The sequence below is a fragment of the Crocodylus porosus genome, unplaced genomic scaffold (genome assembly GCF_001723895.1).
Source record: "Crocodylus porosus isolate Cpor-Errol unplaced genomic scaffold, CroPor_comp1, whole genome shotgun sequence".
Classification (NCBI taxonomy): Eukaryota; Metazoa; Chordata; order Crocodylia; family Crocodylidae; genus Crocodylus; species Crocodylus porosus.
This window is the reverse complement of record NW_017728949.1, coordinates 1767705-1784510: the sequence shown is the minus strand read 5'-3', so window position 1 is coordinate 1784510 and position 16806 is coordinate 1767705. Positions and strand designations below refer to the sequence as shown.

The window sequence follows — 16806 nt, the reverse complement described above, 5'->3', positions numbered from 1 at the left end:
CTGTTCCAGACCTTGGGGGCTCGGACAGTAAAGAAATTCTTCCTTATATCCAGCCTGAAATGGTCTTGCAGGAGTTTATGACCGTTTGACTTCATCATCCCTTGGGGCGCTCTGGTGAACAAATGTTCCCCCAGATCCTGGTGGTCACCCCTGATAAACTTATAGGTGGCCATCAGATCACCCTGAACCTGTGATTTTCCAGGCTAAAGAGTCCCATGTCTCTCAGCCTGTCGTTGTAAGGTCTGTTTTTCCTGATCTCTGATCTTGTGTGTGGCTCTTCTCTGGACTCTCTGATGATTTGATGAATTTGGGGCCACTTCTAAATAAGAAGAGAATAAATGGGAGCCACCTCTAGAACTGGAGTTGCTGGTGCCCACCCCCAACAGGATAGGGGAAAGAGGGGAACAGGAATGGAGAAGAGAATGAGGCAAATGGTCAGTGTGCCCAAGGGCAGACAGGGGAAAGGAGCATTAAGCTTTGTGAGCCTGCTATGGCAACAATCCAGAAATAAGCTTGCTCAAGGGAGCAAAGAGGATAGAAATTAAATGACAATGAAGAACACAAGGATACAATGGAGTTTTAACATGGTTAAGAAGGGACAATGTACTGTATTGCATTGAAGATACTTGCAGATAATATCCAATTCTTTCACCAAGCCTGCACCAAGTGACATTGAGGGCTGTCAGGGTCAAAGGGATATTCCCTGATTAGGAATGAGAGGTGAAATTGGGTTTGTGCAGCAACCAAGGAGAGGGGAGACACTCTTCTTAGTCAAAGGGAAGGGAGGTCCATGAAGATAACTGAGTTCTCCTCTTCCCACCTTGAGTTTTGACTGTGCTTCTGTCTGACATTAGAGCTGGTGTTTGCTTTTGTCCCCTCCAGGTCCTGAACCTGTTCTTAGCTTTGCTGCTGAGTTCCTTCAGTGCTGATAGCCTTGCAGCTTCTGATGATGATGGAGAGATGAACAATTTGCAGATTGCTATTGGCAGGATCACCAGGGGGATTGACTTTGTAAAGAAAACTATCCTAATGCTACTTCACAGGCAGTGGAAGGAGAAGAAAGACCCAGATGAGGAGCAAGAGGAGAGTAAGACAGACAACTATGTCCTAAACCATATGGACTCTGGCCAGGATTCCAAGTCAGATTTTATGGATGGAGTAGCTGGGAAAGAGCATATCTCTGTAGATAAGGTGGATCACATGAATTTCATTAATAACCCCAACCTGACTGTCCAAGTGCCGATTGCCTCAGAGGAATCTGACCTCTACGAGGACGAAACGAGCACCCAATCTGACACAGAAGACACCAAGGTAAGAAACATCTTGGTTTTCAGCAGACAGTTTTGGGGGAATAAGAGGGCTACATCCCACATTCCTTACTTACTGCAAATTCCTCATCACTGCAAGAAGGGACTGGTGTGGCATTTATATTCTATGCCATGAGCTGTTGTCTGGGGCTACAGTATCTGGCCTGATATGGGTGTTTCTCACCTCAAGTGTCAATGAAATTGCTTCCTCTGTACTGTAGACAAAGAAACAGCTGCATTGGTCTTGCAAAGTCATTCAGATTTCCCTGGCTTCACATTTCTCTCTCTGCATCTGAGAATTTGGGAGCCAATGGCTGTCATAGGATGCTGAGGGGCAGGGGGAAGGGAATTGGTCTACAGAACGGTCACTGCCCCATGCTACACCTGCCGCGATCTGAGGACCCTGGTTTCCATCTTTCCTGGACTCACATGAACAGAAGGCAGGGGAATACTGAGCCTGGGTGGATTTTTCTCTCTGCACTCATTAGCTAAAAAATGCCTAATCCCCATTTTGTTGTAGTTACCTCCAACAAAATCACTCAGTGCTTGATGGCAGCTCTGGACTACGCAGACTTTGCTGGTTTAACTACATTGGTATGGCAGCAAGAGAAGGTCCTTTGCTGACAGAGTTAAACCTCCCTGAACAACAACTCTGCTGGCTATGGGACTCATTTGCCTGTAGATGTTGTGCCTATGTGGGACAGTTTTGATGGCAGGGAGGGAGGGGGTTTTCTTTCACTTTTCTAATTGACAGCTATCTAGACAAAGCTCTGTAGTGGAGAGCTGGCCTGAAATTAAGGCCTTGAAAGATTTGCTGGTATACTTATGTCAGAAAGAGGTATAATTGTTTCCCCCCCAAGCTGTGACCAGCACAGCTATGCTGGAAGAAGCTCTAATGTCCTTCTGTTGATATAGGTCACTCCCTTCAGGGAACTGGTTTATGTGAGGCTGGAAAAGAAATCTCCTCCTAGTATAAGTTGCATCACCATTAGGGTGGGTTGCTCTACCAGAGCTCTACCAGAGCAAATCCACAGGGCAAATCCATGTCAGCTTAAACAAGGCCATGGCCTTAAGCTGTGTCTACATTGAAAAGTTTTGCTGCCTTCACTATGCTGATAAAATTAAAGGAGCAAAATATCTCATTTAAAAAAATATAGTTACAGTGAAATAATTGTGTTTATACTTGTATAACTTACATTGATTAAAGAACCAGAGTCCAACAATGTAAATAGTTTTACACAGATATAACATCATTTATACTGGGGTTTCTACCAATACAACTATGTTAGAAGAAAAAAAAATCCCTCCTCCCGCCACACCCTGCACCCGAGTGACACGGCCATCCTAGAATTTGAAGTACCAATTAATAAAATAGGACATTTCTGTTCAAAGGATGTTTTAGGTGCCACTTCTTGTGGTGGCATGGCAAAGCCAGGATACTTTCAGCTGTGCTTGCAGAGGCAGAAATGGATCCAAAGATTTATTGTCTCAATTGTGTTTAAATTCTAAAAATACTTTCCATCTCTCCCTTGCTTACTTGTTCTTTCAGAAGCTGCTAAAAAGCAATTCCTTATTCTTTCATTTGCAGTAGAAAAATGAATTGTGAGTTTCCAGGGATTTGTTATGTACATTTCAGCTCTGATACTACATTATCGACTGCATGATATTGTGTTATCTATTGCATTATTTTGTACTGCATGACATATGAGAAAAAACTGAGGGAACTGGGCTGATTTAGTTTAGAGAAGAGGAGACTGAGAGGAGATTTAATAGCATCCTTTGGCTACCTGAAGGTTGGTTTCCAAGAGGATGCAGCTAAACTGTTCTCAGTGGCGGCAGATGACAGAACAAGGAACAACAGTCTCAAGTTGCAGCAAGGGAAGTTTAGGTTAGATATTAGGAAAATATTTCTCACTAGATGGGCAGTGAAACATTGGAACAAGTTACCCAGAGTGGTGGTGGAATCTCCATCTTTGTAAGTTTTTAAGACCAAAAGCTTTTGCTGGGATGATCTATTTGGGGATGGTCCTGCTTTGAGCAGGGGGTTGGACTAGATGACCGCCTGAGGTTCCTTCCAACCCTAATTTTCTATGCTTCTCCCAGATGTGTGCAATAGAGAGACTAACAATAAAACTGCACAGGATTGTATGTTCCCTTTTGGACTTGGTACTTGTATCAAACCTGCAGCCCTGCACATCTGCAGAAGACAGTTGAAGACATGCACAGGTTGTTGGGTAGAAGGAAACAGCACCCTAGTATGCAGTTTTGGGTAGGTGGCCACATTTGACTGTTCTTTCTTCTGTGTGTGTACAACAGCGTGAAAAAAGCATTGTTTCCTAGAAACAATTCTCCTCATCTCAGGTGAAAAGAACCCCAATAAATAAGAGATGCCTAGGGCAGGGGTGCTCATCCTCCAGGCCATAAGCCAGATCTGGCCTGCAACACTGTGTTGTGTGCCTGATCCCAGTGCACAGGATCAAGTGGGTATAGTGCTGGGCCTGCAGGGTCCAATCCTTGCACACACAGCAGGGAGGGAGCAGTGCCAGGTCCCAACTCCACATCTTGCCCTCAGACAGTCCCCACACCACATTTTTAGTCTGTGGGGCCAAAAGGTTGAGTACCACTGGGCTACGGTGTTATCTTCTTTAGGAGTCACATTATATCATAAATCCCCTGCTTCTCTGCTCCCACCCTCATAACTTCACTTTCTCCCTAGACAAACACAAAGATGCATTTAGACAAGTGTGATGTGGTCCCCTGCCGTGAAGCAAGTCAGAGAATTCTCTTTCACCCACCTGCCAGCCAACAGGGAGGTCTCATCCTGCCCATATAACACTACTTTATCCAGTCTCTCTCCAGGCACCCTGTAGGTCTGGAATTACCCAGAAAAGTAGTATTTCAGTACACCTATGTTTAATAAAAAATAGCCTGCTCTTCAAACACCTTGAGCATACATCACCTACAGCTGGTGCTCCTCCTATGAAAATATGGCTACTTACTAGGCACTTAATTTTAAACAACAGGATCTAAGCCTCTGGCCTTTTTTCATTTTTTTTTAAGCCAGATGTTATTAGTAGGAGTAAATTTGCTTTTCTCTCTCCAAAATGTTCCCTATTGGGGCACTCTTTTTCAATAGCTTAGAACTTTTTCTTGGCTGAAATTTTCCAGTCGATGTGCACAGGAGACTGAATTATTTTGGAAAGCTCCAAAATAAAAAGCAAAAAAGGGTTGGGTGTTTAACAGAATGAAGGACAAATGCATTGCTGGAATAAGGAGAGAGCTTTGTATTTAAAGGGGTGTCAGATCATCATTAATGTTAGCAGATACTAGTGGTTGCCTGCAGGGTTTGGAGCTGGGGTCCCAGTGCTCCAGTTTGACTGATTATAAATGATGTGGAGGAAGGTGGTGCCAGTAGAGTAGAGAGATTTGCTGATGGCACAAAATTGGATCTACTTGTTAATACTTTAGAAAGGGTCATCTAGAGAAAGGTGTCCATTCCACTGGGGAGGGAACTTAACATGAGAGCAAACAAAGCAATGCATTTTGGATCTACTCTGCCTGACATCAGCATTGCTGGATAAAGCCCTAGAAGGTCCTGAGAGCTCATGGGACAGAGGGAATCATGTTAACGGCAGTAATGCTATGACAGAGATGCGTGCAACAAAGAAATCCAGTAAGATTTGAGCCTGCAAGTCTAATAAACAAGATAAGGGGAAACTCTACTAAGATCAGACAAGGTCATGATGAGGACCTGTAAAAATGTACCAAGTCTGGGCCCCCATCTCAGTAGGAACAAGAGCAACTAGAATGATCAGTGATGTGGAAGGGATTGTTTATATCAAAGGGGTGAGAAGTTCATATGGATACTAGCCAATTGCCTGTCAAGAATGATGGTGGGGGCGGGAAGGGGGAGGCAGGTGAGGACAGAGGCCTGCATCCCTCCCCACCCCCACCTCAGGCCAGGGCTGGGGCCATTCTCCCTTTCTCTGCACCCCGCCCAGCCTCCCACCGCCACTTTGAGCCGTAACCCTCCCTCCCCTGTTCCCTGCCACCTCCCCTCCCGGCCAGCTGTTGTTGGGGGGAAGGCACTGGCTGTTGGCTCCAAGGAGCAGACCTGGGGGGGCTGGCCTCACCCCCCCATCCCCTCGGTTATGGCAGCACTCCAGTCCCTGTTGCTCTCCTCTGCCTCCAAGGAGGCTGCTGAGACAGCCAATCTGAGCACAAATAAAGCATTATGGACAGACAGACAGACAGACTTAGGCTTTTATAACATTAGAACATGGTCTGGGGTGACGGAAACGTCTTAAGAGTGGAATAGTGTCATTAGAGCAAACTACAGAAGAATGTCGGGGGGCTACTGAGTTCTGATCTGCAACCCCAACGAAGCTCAGAGGTACTCCCGGGCACATTTTAAAAATCTCGATTAAACATGGTGCAGTGAGTTGTCCACCCCGCTCCCAATAAGATAAAAAGCCTTTGAGATTCTCTGCTATCCAGTCTTACCCAAGGGCCCTGGCAGAACCCACACTCGAGAGAAAAAGACAGTTTCTTAGGCTCCAGTGAATATTTATCACTAATGTGAAGTCACAGGACACTGGTTGTACACGCTTCCCCTACATGTTCTTACCTCACCTGTGGTGCTGAACAGGACCATCCCGCCACACCCATCCTAGCTTGGTCCCTGCCAGCAGTTCCCTCACATTGCTTGACTCTGCAGTGAGTGCATGCAGATACGTATGCCCTGAGATCCATCTTTATGTCTGATTTAGCTAGTGGGGTATGGTCCCAGAGCCAGGGCAGTTCCCCCCAGGAACCCTGAAGGTGTTCACTGCCTAATTCAGTTGGGTGGCATTGCTGAAATTGCCTCCACACTGTGGAACTGCCCTGGAGCTTTGTTTGGTGGGAGCTGGCAGGGAGCCCCAGAGGCAAGGAGCAAGCCGAAGACTGATCTTGGGGGGTCTGATCTGCTCATCTGCCATGAAGGGGCTCCTACAGACATGCAGCGAGGCTGCTCCAACATGCTGTAAATCCAGCGTGCCAGAGCAGACCCAATTATTGTCTGCTGAAACGCGGAAATGCATGTGCTCCAGCAGCCTCCCACATCACGTGTATTGGCATCCCCACACTGAAAGATGGTGGTGGGGTGCTTTAAACTAAAGGTTGTTTAATGAGCGTTAGTTCAAAGTGCCCCGCCATCATTTTTCAGTGTGGGCACACTGATATACATGATGCTGAGGCACTTTTAATTAGCACAACTCACTATTAAAGTACCCGGAGCACATCTATGAATGCCCAAGGAGATCACTGACCCCAGAGGAAGATAGCAGACCTTCCAGCACTGTATGGGAATAGTTCCTGAGCTAGCATCAGTTAGGCCATAATTTTAAATTTCCTTTTCATACCCATGACATTAATGTGCCTAAGCCAGCAGTGCAAGCAGTGCCATTTTGGTAAGTGCTTGTGGTAAAACTGAGGCTCATGAGCAGCTCCTTGGGTTGTTGAACAGTGAGGGCTGCATGGTGATTAACTATTGGAAAGATTCATTTGTGTCTGAAAAAAAACCCCTTCCCCTCCGGCTCCCAGCACAAAGTACCATTTGCTTCTCTGCCATTGTTTCTGCAATGTGGTTTTTTTTTCATATTCTATTTGGAGGTTCTAGTTGGACCTGTCTTGGAGCATGCTGGTCTGGTGCACAGCTTTATAGGTGTCTGTAACTGAGCTAATAGTAGCCAGTTTCAGAGAGGCTGTTAGAACTATGAGGAAGATAAATGTTGTGTTTCACAAAGGGTTATGAATTCTGCCTTCTCTCTGAGTGCCAGCGAAAACCAAATACTCTGAACTTCATAGTTTCTAGGGTTGGAAGGGACCTGAACAGATCATCAACTCTGACCCCCTGCCCTGAGCAGGAATGAGTACTGGGATAATAATACCCCAGCCAGCTATGTATCCAGCCTCTCTGGAAGGAAAATTCTGATGCATATTCCTTTCAGAATGTTTTGTCTGGAGAGAGGCAAAATGTTTCATTTTGATTTTGAATCTTTCCTTTTTTTCTCTTGCCCTAGATTGTGATACATACTCAAATTCCAAATTAAAAAAAAAAGTTACATGAGAAAACATTTTAAAATCTGAAACCTGAAAAATTTCCTTCCAGGAATGTCAGAACTGGATGTTTTTGCCTTTGGAATTTTTCAACCTGGTTTTCTTCCAACATAAGATTCATGGCATCTCTTCATGTCCCCAGTAGCCACATGCTAAGAATGCCCTGCTAAGGCCTATCACCCCCAAAGCCTAGCCATAAGAGTTCATTAGTATCAGATGCTCGTTTCTAGAGACTAATACTCTATGTGCCCACCCGTCTGATGCAGGTGCAACTGTGTGATGCTGGCGCTTGATAGATGGGTGTTCAAGTAATGCTTGTAGAATCATAGAGAAGTAGGGCTGGAAAGGACCTCCGTAGGTCATCTAGTCCTGCATCCTGCCTAAGGCAGGATCATCTCTATCCAAACCATCCTACACTTCATGTAGTTACCTCTGGCATTATCAGCTGTGTTCTATAGCTAGCTCCCCATATTTATGCACTCCTTTCTGCTAGACTTGGGATAGGTTTGAGAGTGATGAAGACTCTGGGTGAAATATTGACTTCATGGAAGGCTAAAGGAGCAGGAGGACCAGACTTTGCCAAATAACTGGACTCTCTCATAACTGGCTGGGTGCTGGTGCTTGTTTTCTTGCGTACCAATATAATGGAACCATGGAGGATGGAACCAAGCTGGGAAGCTAGCAGAGAAGTGCCATATCTGTGATACATACATAATGATAGACCAGGGATGGGCCACATGGGTTGTGTAGCTGGAGACACTGTTCATTCTGAATGGAGTCCCTTTCCACATTAAGCACCAGTTTGCCTTACCACTAGTCCTTCCCTTCTCTTTGTCTAGGTTTCATAGTTTCTACTTTGGATTATCTTTTCCTATCTACTAGAAAAACTCCTTAGAGGAGCAAATCTGAGAATATGTTCAGTGCTTCCTATTTTCGTTCCTCTTCATTAGGATCTGGATTCAAGGGATCTGTCATTCTGTTTGTTGTTGCGATCAGACATTTGGTGGTTGAGACAGATTTCTCTGTACCATCATGAGTATTTAAAATGAGAATGCCCCAGGCCCTGTAGAGTATTGCAAAGCAATAGGTCAGTGCACTAACAACAGACCACGTGAGCCCTCCAGTAACTACAGCTGTTCTTCGCAAGAGGGGGGATTGTATATGGGGCAGAACTGCAAGAGCGTGTCTGCATGAATTAAAGGAAACTGTGGCCCAGGGCACATCCCAACACATGGCCCAATTTAGTTTTGGATAGCCAGAGGTCCTGGCATATCAATTGCTAGCAGAAGCTGTACCCCAATTAATCTCAGAATGGACAGATCCTTCTACAGCTTCTAAGAAATTCAAATATTCAGTGGAAATTGTTATTACTTTGACTGTGCGTGCCAGGGTAACATTTGTCCCTGGGCATGGGGTTATGTTAGCCGGCTTTGTTTGTTCCCTCAGAATCATTGCAGCTATTATTTAAGTAACTTGGCTATTGGGTTAAGGAGGTAGTACAGCATTGTGTTCAGCATGCTCATTTCTTTCCCTTTATGCTCCTTGCTCCATCCTGATTTTGGTGGAAGGAAGAATAACAAACCAAGGCAGTGTCTACACTCCCACTCCCATTAGGATCATAGGATGGATAGACTTAGCCCTGTACTAGTGCACATGGGTGCTAATATAAGTGCAGTGGTAGTGGTGTCTGCTGCAAGGTATACAAGCTCACTTAGGTGGCCAGCCAGTGTTGAAGCCCATGTTGCTCTGTTTTCCCTGCATTGCTACCCTTGCTAGCCAGATTAGGGAGTGCTGACAGGAGTTGTAATCTCACCTCTTGAGTATAATGTCAAAATAGCCTGAAGGATCCAACCTTCAGAGGGGCATCCAGCTGTGTTAGAGGGACATCTAGTGGCCCTTGTCTATCTACACCACTTCTACATTGTACAGCAGAGTCATTACCAAAACCTGTCTCTCAAATCAGATTGTTTGGTTCATGAAGCTTATACTGGTATTACATTAACAGTTGTATACATCATGAGTGAGCAGCATTTTTTTCAGTATGTTAAGAATGTCAGGGGTTTTTTCTCAATCATTGACAGTTCTCTCTCTCAGTTGCCATTGCTCTCTGACTGGTACCACACAGATTGGTAGCGTGTCCTGCATTTGGATAGTGGAACAGCCCAGATAATTGGTGTTCAAATCAGTGGCTCCCTACTGTATCTGCATCAAGTCATAGAATTGAGAGAGATCAAAGCACACTGGGGTAATAAGCTCTTATATGAAGTATTTCATGTATGCTTCCAGTCAAAGAACCCTGGCATTTGGGGACAGACTGAGCCATCTTTTTTTTTTATTTGTTTGCACTGAATAGCACCTCAGTCTGTTTGTGACCCACTGATTCCAATGGCCTGACTCACAGGAGAAGGTATGAGCCAGAGGAATGCCAGTACCACAGGCTGACTCTTGAACTGTAAATACTAAACTCTCAGAGCAAAGCCAGCAGGACACCTCATTAGCAATCCACAGACTGATGTATAAACACATGAGCAGCTGCCAAGCAATTACAAACCACAAACAAATTTTGTGGGAATCCCAATGAATCTCAGACAATTAGAGATCATTTATGAACAGAAAAGGGGGCTCCTTTTGACAAAAAATATTTTTTTTGCCACAGTTAAGAAGCAGAAAGAAAAAGATTTTCAGAGCTTCCTAAGTCCCATTTTCAAAATTGACTTAGGTTAATAGATTTCATAGACATTAGGGTTGAAAGGGACCTCATGAGATCATCAGGTCCAGCCTCCTGCCCAAGGAGCAGGAAGTCAGCTGGGGTCAGATCACCCCAGCAAGATAAGTAACCAAGCATTTCTTAAAGGTATCCAAAATAGGTGCTCGCAGCACTTCTGAGGGGAGTCTATTCCAGACTCTGGAGACTTGGACAGTAAAGAAGTTTTTTCTTATGTCCAGTCTAAAACAGTCTTCCGGCAGCTTTATGACCGTTAGACTTTGTCTTCCCTTGGGGTGCCCTGGTGAACAGGCATTCTCCCAGTTCCTGATGCATACCCCTTATATACTTATAGGCTGCCACCAAGTCACCCTTGAGCCTTTGCTTCTCCTGGAGTCCCATACCTTTCAGCCTCACCTCATAAGGCCTGTTCTCTTGACCTCTAATCAGACATGTGGCTCCCCTCTGGACTCTCTCAAGCTTCTCCACATCCTTTCTAAAGTGTGGAGCCCAGAACGGATGCAGTACTCCAGCTGTGGCCTCACCAAGTTTGAGTAAAGTGAGAGGATGGCTTCTTGGGTCTTGCTTGAGATGCATTGATAGATGCAAGCCAAAGTTTTATTTGCTTTTCTGGCTGCAGCATCGCATTGGTGGCTTATGTTCATCTTGTGGTCAATCATGACTTTTTGGTTGTGGTGCTAGTGAAGCACTGCCAAGCCTATAAGTATCATGTGGGATTTTTCTCCTGAGGTGGAGCACCTTGCATTTCTCCTTGTTGAATGTCATCTGATTTTGATTCACCCACCTTGGAAGCCTATCCAGCTCAGCCTGAATTGCCAGCCTATCCTCTAGAGTGACTGCATTTCCCCATAATTTGGTGCTGTCCACGAACTTAGCCAGTCCACTTCTGACACCTGAATCCAGATCATTTATGGATATATTAAAGAGTACTGGTCCAAGTACTGAGCCCCGGAGAACACAACTGGTCACCATGTGCCACGTTGGCTCGGTTCTATTGACTATCACTCTGGGTGCGACCACGGAGCCAGTTCCCCAGCCATTAGACCATAAGGTTGTTAAGACTGCAGTTCCCCAATTTTACCATGAGGACATCATGGGAGACCAAGTCAAAGGCTTTTTTGAAATCTAAATATGTGACGTCAACCTCTTCTCCTTTGTTCAGGTGATGCGTCACCTGTTCATGGAAGGAGATGAGGTTGGTCAGGCAAGACCTACCCTCAACAAAGCCATGTTGGTTATCTCTCAGAATGTTGCCTTCTCTTAGCCTGTTGGTGGTGGTTTCTTTGATCATTTTTTTCAAGATCTTTTCAGGGATTGAGGTCAAACTGATTTGCCTATAGTTCCCTGAATCTTCCTTCCTTCCTTTCTTGAAGATAGGCACCACATTGGCCCTCTTCCAAACTTCAGGAACCTCTCCTGAGCACCATGAGCTCTCAAATATCCTTGCCATTGGTTGTGCTATGATGTCAGCCAACTCTTTTAGCACTCTTGGGTACATTCCATCCCGGCCAGTTGACTTGTGGATGCCCAGCCTCTCAAGCTGTTCCCTCACAAAATCTTCACCAATTACAGGCATATGAACGCCCTTACCCTGGTAGTCCTTTGTCCCATCAGGCAGGGTAATGCACTTGGGCTGGTGGAAAACCAACACAAAGTAATCATTGACAAGATTAGTTTTTTCCTGGGTGTCAGTTGCCAACTGCGCCGTTTGGTTCAGCAAGGGTCTGATGTTGTCCTTGTTTTTTTTTCCAACTTCCCACATATTTGAAGAAGGACTTTTTATTGTCCTTGATACCCATAGCCATTTTGAGTTCAGTTTCAGCCTTGGCTTTTCTGGTCCATTCCCTACAGGTGCAGGCCAGTGCTGCATAATCCTCCTTAGTAGCAGTTCCCGACTCCAATCCATTATAAGCTTCTCTTTTCAGATTCAGGAGGGCCATGAGTTCCTTATTGAGCCAAGAGGGTCTCCCAGCCCTTTTGCTACCTTCCCTGTGGGTGAGAATTGACTTCCCCTGTGCTTTTAGGATCACGTCCTTAAGGAGTGACTGCTCTTCGTGAACTCCCCTCCCTGTCAGCTGATGGTCTCTCAGGGCTTCAACAACCAACCTCCTGAGCTTGTAAACATCAGCTTTCCTAAAGTCAAGGATTTGTGCATTGCTAAATGCTTTGCTAGCTTTGCAGTGGATAGAGAAATTGATCAACTTGTGTTCACTGTCACCAAGCACCCTTTGATCCTCAGGTCACTGACTAGATCATCCCCTTTGGCCAGTACCAGATCCAGCAGTGCCTTACCTCCTGTTGGCCTGTAGACTTCTTGAGTCATATAGAGCTTGTCAATGCAAGTGAGGAAGCTTCACAACCGATCAGATTGTGAATGCTCTTCCCATGAAATGACAGGGTGGTTGAAGTTGCCCATGACAACCATGCACCGAGAGCACACAGTCTCTGCCCATTTCCTAACTCATGGTCAAGCTCTTCCTCCTGGTTAGGACATCTGTAATAGACACCTACAGTTATATCCCCTTCACCATGTTCTCCCCATATTCTAACACAGAGGGTCTCAAGTAGCATCCTTGGATGCTAATCTCTGCTTGTAAGGAAGTGTGCTGCTCCTTCACATAGAGCTACATCCCTACCATTCCTTGCAATATGATCTCTCCTGTACAAGGTATAGCCATTAGGGCTGTGCGAGGCTTCAGAAAGAGCTTTGGTGTCCAAAGCAGCATGTCTGGGTCAAAGCACTGGCTTCATTAGGCTTTCTGAAGCAGTTCAGAGCTTCCAAAGTGCTTCAGAAAAGCTTCAGAGTCCACTTCAGAGATCTGGCCATAGGGTATAATGGGGAAACAATGAAATATCTATAACTTTGGGGGGTTTTGTCCACTTTGGATAAAACTTGCAGGGATGGTAGCCTCTGCTGAGTGCATGAAACTTGCCAAGTTTCAAGAAGATCGGTGCAGGGGTTTGGGGGAGCTGCACCCCAAATTCTTGAAAGCAAAACTCATGTCATGTCTAGACGTTACAACATAGGGGATGAAAACTGCAGGGGTGGTAGCTACTGCTGAGGCCATGAAGCCTGCCAAGTTTCAAGCAGATTGGTGCAGGGATTTGGGAAGAACTGCACCTCAAGCTGTGGACAAGCAAAATTCGTGCCATGGGTGACCCTGTGTGTGTTAAGGCACAGCGGGGTGACAGCTGCAGGGATGGTGGCCCCTGCTGTGGCCACAACGCCTGCCAGCTGTCGAGGAGATTGGTGCAGGGGGGTTCTGGGGCCCTGCACCCCTAGCTGCTGACAGGCAAAACTCATGACATTGGTGCTTGTGCGACTGACTGTCTCTGTCTTGGGGCCTGGGAGACACTTCTGCAGGCCTGGCTGCTAAGCTACTGTGTTACCAGTTACCAATCAATCATGATTCACTCAGGGACCAGCTCAATACACAGGACCTAGCTAATGTTGCCAGTTAATTACCATCAATTAGCACCTACAAAAGCAGAGACTAAGGAGAGGAAATAATCAATACAGACAATCAACTGCCTGAAGACAGAGGCAGTCAGTCCCACAAGCACCCATGTCAAAAGTTTTGTCCATCAGCAGCTAGAGGTGCAGGGTCCCAGAACCCCCAATACCGATCCCCTTAACAGCTGGCAGGCTTTGTGGTCGCAGCAGGGGCCACCATCCCTTCAGCTTTCACCCTGCTGGGCCTTAACACACACAGTGTCACCCATGCCACGACTTTTGCTTCTCCACAGCTTGAGGTGCAGTTTCCCCAAACCGCTGCACCGATCCTCTTGAAACTTGGCAGGCTTTTTGGCCTCACCCGGAGAATATTACAAATTCTCTAGGGAACCAGCAGAGGCTGCACGTTCTTAGTGCATGGTTGTCATGAGTGATTTCAACCACCCTGACATCTCATGGGAGGAGCATTCAGCCAAATCTGATCAGTCATGTAGCTTTCTCACCTGCATTGACAAGCTGTATTGGACTCAAGAAGTCCACGGGCCGACAAGAGACGAAGCACTACTGGATTTGGTTCTGGCCAAAGGGGATGATCTAGTGAGTGACCTGTGAATTGCAGGGAAGCTTGGTGACAGTGGTCATGAATTGACTATCTTCCTTAACCATCACAAAGCTGGGAAATTAGTCAGCAGTGCAGAAATCCTTGACTTTAGGAAAGCTGATTTTCACAAGCTCAGGAGGTTGGTTGTCAAGGCCCTGAGAGATCGTGATCTGACCAGGAAGGGAGTCCAAGTTAAGTGGTCTCTTCTTAAGGACACAATCCTAAAAGCACAAGGAAAGTCCATTCCTGCCCACAGGAAAGGTAGTAAAAGAGCTGGGAAATTCCCTTGGCTAAATAGGGAACTCATGGACTTCGGTAATCTTGAAAGAGAAGCCTATATGGGTTGGAAGACTGGAAATACCTCTAAAGAGGATTATGCATCACTGGCCCACACCTGTAGGGAGAGGACCGGAAAAGCCAAGGCCAAAACCGAGCTCAAGCTGGCTATGGGAATAAAAAGCTGGCAAGGATAATAAAAAGTCCTTCTTCAGATACGTAGGAAGTAAGAACAAAATAAATGCAACACTGGACCACTGCTAAATCAAATGGAGCCACTGACAACTGACACCTAGGAAAAAGCTAATCTCCTCAATGATTACTTTGCGCTGTTTTTTCACCAGCCCAAGGGGATCACCCTGCCTGACAGGACACAGGATTACAAGGATACAGGTGACCATACACCTACATTTGGCAAAGACCTTGAGGGAACACCTTGAGAAGCTGGACATCCGTAAGTCAGCAGGCCCTAATGGAATGCACTATCGTGGAGTTGGCTGACATCATTGCTTTACCTTTGGCACAGATATTTCAAACTCGTGGCACTCAGGAGAGGTTACTAAAGACTGGAAGAGGGCCAATGTGGTGCCTGTCTTCAAGAAAGGAAGGAAGGAAGATCCAAGGAACTACAGATGAATCAGTTTGACCTCAATCCCTGGGAAGATCTTGGGAAAAATTATCAAAGAATCCATGAACAACAGGCTGACAGAAGGCACCATTCTAAGACAGCCAACATGGCTTCATTTTGGATAGGTTGTGCCTGACCAACCTCATCTTCTTCTATGACCAGGTGACACATCACCTAGACAGTGGGGAGAGGTTGATGTCATTTACTTGGATTTGAAAAAAGCCTTTTTCTTGGTCTCCCATGATGTCCTCATGGCAAAACTGAGGAACTGCAGTCTCAACAACCTTACAGTCTGATGGCTGGGGACCTGGCTCCATGGTTGGACCCGGCGAGTGATAGTCAATGGAACCGAGTCAGCATGGTGCACAGTGACCAGTGGCATCCCTCAGCATTCAGTACTTGGACAAGTATAATTTAATATATTCATTAACAACCTTGATTAGGGTGTCAGAGGCAGACTGGCTAAGTTTGCGGATGACACTAAACTATGGGAAAGCACAGTTACACCGGAGGATAAGCTAGGGATTCATGCTGACCTGGACAGGCTCACAAGGTGGGCAGATATAAACCTGATGACCTTCAACATAGATAAATGCAAGGTGCTCCACCTTAGGAGAAAGAATCCACATCATACCTATAGGCTTGGCAGTGCTTCACTCACTAGCACTATGTCCGAAAGAGACTGGGGGTCATTCATAGACTCATAGATAGTAAGGCCGAATGGGACCTCAAAAGGTCATCAGGTCCAGCCCCCTGCACAAGCAGGAAAGATAACTGGGGGTCAGGTGACCCCAGCAAGGTGACTGTCTAGGCTCCTCTTGAAGATTTCCAGGATAGGTGATTGTACCACCTCTGGAGGGAGCTTATTCCACAGACACCCTGCCTGTGAAGAAGTTTTTCTTGATGTTGAGCCTTAATCAGTCTTGCAGGAGTTTGTGGCCATTACTCCTGGTTTTCCTCTCAGGTGCCCTGGTGAACAGTTGCTCACCAAGCCCTTGCTGTACTCCCCCAGTGTAGCGGTAAGCTGCTACCAGGTCCACACTCAGGCTTCTTTTCCCCAAGCTGAAGAGTCCCAGATCCCTCAGCCTTTCCTCGTATGGCTTGCTTTTTAAGACTTTGATCATACAGGTGTCTCTTCTTTGGACTCTCTGAAGCTTGTCCATGTCCTTGTTAAAGTGTGGTGCCCAGAACTGGAGGCAGTACTCCAGCTGCGGTCTCACCAGCGCTGAGTACAGTGGAAGAATCACCTCCTTGGTTTTGCTGGAGATGCATTGATTGATGCATGCCAGAGTATTATTTGTCCTACTGGCTACAGCATTGCACTGCCAGATCATATTCATACTGTGGTCTATTATTACCCACAAGTGCCTTTCAGTTATGGTGCTAGTCAGTTTGGTGCCGCCAAGCCTCTAGGTGTGTTGGGGGTTGACCACAAGATGAATATGAGCCACCAATGTGATGCCACAGCTGGCAAAGCAAATGAAATCCTGACGTGCACCTACCGATGCATCTCAAACAAGACCCAAGATGTCATTTTCCCATTTTATTCGGCCTTGGTGAGGCCGCAGCTGGAATACTGCATCCAATTCTGGGCTCCACACTTTAAGAAGGACATGGAGAAGCTCGAGAGAGTCCAGAGGAGAGCCACGCACATGATTAGAGGCCAAGAGAGCAGGCTTTATGAGGAGAGACTGAGAGGCACAGGACTCTTCAGCT

At 46.1% G+C, this 16806-nt stretch overlaps 1 protein-coding gene across 1 annotated transcript in view; it reads left to right on the top strand.

Moving 5' to 3' along the window:
- The window catches only part of LOC109322440 (sodium channel protein type 4 subunit alpha-like), a 55175-nt gene extending 42999 nt beyond the window's left edge, over positions 1 to 12176 (top strand). Inside the window, exons 13-14 of the mRNA XM_019553498.1 lie at positions 883 to 1311; positions 12156 to 12176. Coding sequence (XP_019409043.1) covers positions 883 to 1311; positions 12156 to 12176 — 450 coding nt within the window. The remainder of the gene's footprint in view (positions 1 to 882; positions 1312 to 12155) is intronic.
- The last annotated feature ends 4630 nt before the right edge of the window (positions 12177 to 16806 follow it).